This window comes from Montipora foliosa, chromosome 8 (assembly GCF_036669935.1).
Source record: "Montipora foliosa isolate CH-2021 chromosome 8, ASM3666993v2, whole genome shotgun sequence".
In the NCBI taxonomy this organism is placed as follows: domain Eukaryota; kingdom Metazoa; phylum Cnidaria; class Anthozoa; order Scleractinia; family Acroporidae; genus Montipora; species Montipora foliosa.
Window position 1 is genome coordinate 2,324,313 of NC_090876.1, and position 5,000 is coordinate 2,329,312.

A 5,000-nucleotide genomic window follows, 5' to 3' on the forward strand; every position below is an offset into this window, starting at 1 on the left:
TTTACAAGAAATATTAAAAAGTAAGAATTGGAAGCAAAAAGTATCTAAAACTATCTTTAAAAAAAAAAGCGAAAGGCCAATGGCAAATCCAAAACCCTATTATACAAAGCTACTAAAAAAAACACTAAACAATGTCAATGGCTCCTTCGGCAGCTGCGATTTCAATGTCGCAATTGTTGTAGTCAAACACGACACGGCGCGTTAGGGCATTAATAAGTAAATCTGCATTAGGGTTATGTCTATACGTATTCCAATTATATCTTGCTATCCTTCTTTTCATTTTTCGTGTTCATTTCATTCTGTAATTGGCATTTTGAATATGTGTGAGTAACAAAATTTGAACTTGTAATTTTGGGTAGAGCAGGACAGAGCTATTTTGCCTTGGAGTGAATGCATTTATGTAAGTCAAAAGTGCACATATGTACCTTGCAGGGACAGCAGGGATGGCACTAGGATTTTTCAATCCGGGTCCTGGGACCCGCATGTTTGGCCAAATTGGGGTCCCAAGCATTTTTTGGGGGTCCCAAAATCTTGGTGACCCTCTGCGAGACAAAGAGTATGTTTTAAATTATGAGAAAAAGAGAGTAACCAACTTGGAATTAATATTGACGCATATGCATAGGACCGGCCGACAAAGGCTTTTTCTAGAGCCGTTACATTCATTCCTGGACAAGAACTGAAAGAGCACCCTTTCCAAGGCTTTAAGCATCACTGGTTTCCTCCCTTAGGAGCAACGAACAGTGACGTCTTTTGGTATATAGTTGCATTCAGTGACTTGCAGAGTACATTCCTCTGAAGAAGACCGCAGAAGGCGGTCGAAAATTTAGTTTTAACCTTTTTAGATGTTTTAAACCCCATTTCTTAGAACTTCAATTATGATCACAGATCGCTCCAACAGTTTTACAATCAACAGAATATACTGACAAATCAAAGCAAGTTGTGTGAGTTATTTAAGTCAGTGCCTTGCGTCCTGGGACGCATTAAAATTTTGATGATGCATTTTTTGGATTTTATTTGCGTAAAAATGCACGATTTCTGCGTTAACGCGATCCCTGGACAGAAATGCATCTGCTCATTAAAATTTTTACATGAAGATGGAATTAATAACTTTCGACCACCCATGGTTGAAACAAAATTAATAGTCATGGATTTCATACATGTAGGTCAATACTTTTCTAGCTTGATTTCTTCAGCAATTCATGAACAACCAAGCAACAAAATAATTATTATGACTGTCTTTTAATATCAGCATTAAACTTTCATACCTGTCCAGCTTCATTGGAAAATAACTCCTGCATGATGGTTGCTAAGTCATCCCAGCTCTTGTCGGCAGTTGCCAGAAACAGAACAGGAGCAAGAGGGGGAAGATCCTGAAGTAATGACAAAAGTGTTGCATGCAAACTGTCTCCTGTGGCATTCCACAAGGAATCAAAATGAGGAGAGTACACCACACAAGGAGATGTGCGTCTTGCTTCTCGGAACAACTGGAAAGGGATAAAAGAAGAAATTCTATTTCAACGTTTTCCTTCTTTGTTAACTTCTAAATAAATTCCTTCACAAAATATGTGTTCAACTATCACAAACATCATGTCAAATCCAGCTGTTAACAGACCTGGGCACAAGCCTCTTCTGGTGTTTTGGAAGTGACTCCATACAAAGCAGGAAGATCCAAGCAATACACAGACAAATGCTCCATGGTGTGTAATAATGCAGGAGCAACATGAGCAGACTGACCCATTCCCTGTTCACCACATATTAACAAGCGAGGTCGATATGTTGACAGTCTCCTGTTTTGTCCATTTGCGGAGGTGAAGAATGATGAGTTGTGATTCAACACAGTTTCATGGCTAGGGTTATTGGAAAATTGCAGAGCGCGTCTCATGTAACGTTCACTTCTTGACGAACCAAAAGTACATGTAGACTCAAAAATTGAAGGTCCTAATTCATCATCAGAGCTGGCTTCTTCGTCGCTTAAGCCTGTAGCTGTGTTGGTACGATTTTCATGACGGATGCTGCTTGGATTACCCATTAATCTACCAGGACTGCTCTCTGTCACTGATAAAAAGCAATCATAAAAAGGAGTTTACAAATCCTTGTATGATAACGTATTTAATGATGATGATGACATCACTATTTTATTACCATTAAAATTTACTGTTATGAAAGGGAAAGTACTGCCCCAGAAAACGTTGTTATGAACCAAAAGTTCTTCACCTACCCGTATGTTGTCATACTTGACTATTTGGGCTTACTTTTTATATCAAAACCACCATCTTTGTTTTTGTCTATGCAAATGAGGCTATGACATACCAATAGTCAAAGCATTGACTGAAATTACCTTTGAAATGGCTGCAAACGACCAAAACACAGGCAGGAGAGCGATACTGACCCAACTGTACACTTTAATATTAATCCAGAGGGTATTGCATTGTTTTTGTGATTTTGGCCCCCCTATTACACAAAAAACCCTGTTCAATGACCATGAATTAAATGTGCTCTGATAGAACAATACAATACCCTCTGGATTAAGAATTAAGTCTACAATTGTGTCAGTATTGCTAGATACTCGCATGTGTTTTAGTCACTTATATTTTATTTCAGCCAGATTTTTAGTCAATGCTTTGACTTTAGCTCCATCATAGCCTTATTTGCATACACAAAAACAAAGATGTCTGTTTTTGAAGCATTATTGTTTGCTAATTTAGGAATGCTAAACCCAAATGACAGGTAAAAAACTCTTGATTCACATAAACTTTTTCTAGGCAGTACTTTCCTTTTTATATTGTTGTTGCTGTTACATGTATTGTTTGGATTATTGTCATTACCCATTAATTTAAGTGGGATTAACAAATGTCTTTCCTCTCCAGGTCTGAAAATATTTTGGTCCTCAAAAGCCTTTCAAAAGGAGAGCAAACATATTGTTCCAAGATCTATTGCCTACAAGTCTCTTTGAGGCTAGGGCTTTCAGAACATTCATACAGGAACCAAGAAACACAGATTCAACACCTTAAACATGGTAAGTTTGATGAACACTAAGAACACAAACAGCCCTATCAGCAACCAAAACTTTGAGAACCACATACCTGTTTTAACAAGAGTGGGAGGGAAGACATTCTTTAAAATTTCTACAGCTTCAGTTACAGTCCTTTTTAGTAGTGGCCAGATATGAGGTAACAGCGCCCTTGCAGGTGAAACAACTGATCGTTGAGATGCAGGAACTATTGTGTTCATTGCCTTTTGAAAATCCTTAGCTGTCACTTCAATGGAATTGACATCTAGCAACAGTTTCTTACTGCTACTGTAGATCTGGGGATAACGCCTTCTCAAGGCAAACAAGGCAGCTTCTGTGCACAATGCTTTAATATCTGCACCACAGTAGCCCACGCAGCTATCTGCAAGCTCAGTTACAAAGGACAGCAGTAGTTTGGGTTCCCACTCACGGGTGTGAATCGCTAAAATGCTTCTTCTAGCCTAGGGGTAGGAAACAGGACAACTATGATCTCACCAACAAAGGAACTACACACACAGTTCTATAACTCATAAACCCTCTCTCCCGGTGTTTTTTGCTTTTGAAACCTCAAGGATATCCTCATTAATATATTACCTTGCACAGGAAAATGTACATTAAAGTTTGCTCGTTGAATGGGCAAAAACTAACAGAAAGTCGACAGACCTTTAATGGCAAAGCATTCTGGTGATTTCCTATACTGAGTTGATGGCTAGTTAGTTGTAACTGGCAGTTTAGAAAAGTACATTAACAGTTGCACAATTTGTTCTAACTAACACCTTCACCATTTAAATGGGTGTGCAAAAAATCTAAGGCACTGTTGTGCAAAAAAAAAAAACTTACAAAAGCTGTGAAAGCATTATACCTGGAAGTTCAGCCCACTGACCGCATAGCTGATGCAAGAAATAAAAAAATCTTCCCTAAAACAACACAAATCTTAATCATCCGAAGAAAACAAGTCTAAAAGAAATTAAAAGTCAAAAAGAACATTGTTACGGTAATAATTTATCCATCAAGTCAATCAATTTTCATTCTCCCCACAAAAGAGTTATTTATTATAAGAAACAGACTTCTCACAACACAAAAAGCTTGGGGGTCAAAACACTGCCAACTGTTTTTACTCGTGGGATTTTCTGCACTTCCCTGATTTACCCTCTGTACTGAAATCAGCAAAACAACATAATGACACAAGGAATCAAAGACACCAAAGCAAGTAAGGACATCAACTGATTCATACATAATTAATTTTACACATGGTGTTATTCACACCCTAAAATTTGACCATTGGTCCATTCATTTCTCTTGAGTCCTGTTAATAGTTATAAATGCTTGTTAATTTGTGCTCACAGTTTGGTCAGCAATCCTAACGGTGGTTAAATCTGCCCTGACAGGGACGCTAACATCTTAAAAAGTGATGAGTTGCCTCAACTTTAAACATTTTTGTGGGAAATCTACTAACAGACACCTGGAAATGCTTGCTCTTTCCAGTGGTCTCAATAAGTACTGACAGGTGACGAACAACATTGCCTTGGCTTCTTCACTCAGGGAAGTCGACTACATTTTTCCCTAAATTGAAGTACTTAATGATAGATCCTTTCAAACTTAATATTAAATTCACTTTGACAATGACAATGGTCGGTTTCTCTACCTAAACCAGCCACCAACTTCAAATTTTACTGAAACGCCTGGCTTTTGCCCCTTCGACGGACAAGCATTAATGTTCAATACGTTTTCCTGTGCAAAGTATTATTGCAATGATAATTTCATTGCAAAAAGCCATCCCTCCAAATACACAGAGTGACTGTAGCAGGGTCCAAAATTGTGCCTTCCTGAAAAATTGAGTACTGGCGACCAGAATTGCACAAGTGGTCGCCAGTGTCTGACCTACTCTTAAGTTCAGAGCCATTTGCCAACACGTGTCTGACTTTTTATCCTGCCGATATTTTTGAAATAAAAATGAAAGGAGTTTTCCTGTTAACTACCTCCATGACGT

At 38.2% G+C, this 5,000-nt stretch overlaps 1 protein-coding gene across 1 annotated transcript in view; it reads right to left on the reverse strand.

Moving 5' to 3' along the window:
- The window catches only part of LOC137967268 (ATPase family AAA domain-containing protein 2-like), a 31,817-nt gene that overhangs the window by 13,128 nt on the left and 13,689 nt on the right, over positions 1-5,000 (reverse strand). The window contains exons 11-13 of the mRNA XM_068813789.1: positions 3,084-3,471; positions 1,613-2,055; positions 1,266-1,484 (exon numbers count right to left, since the gene is read on the reverse strand). Coding sequence (XP_068669890.1) covers positions 1,266-1,484; positions 1,613-2,055; positions 3,084-3,471 — 1,050 coding nt within the window. The remainder of the gene's footprint in view (positions 1-1,265; positions 1,485-1,612; positions 2,056-3,083; positions 3,472-5,000) is intronic.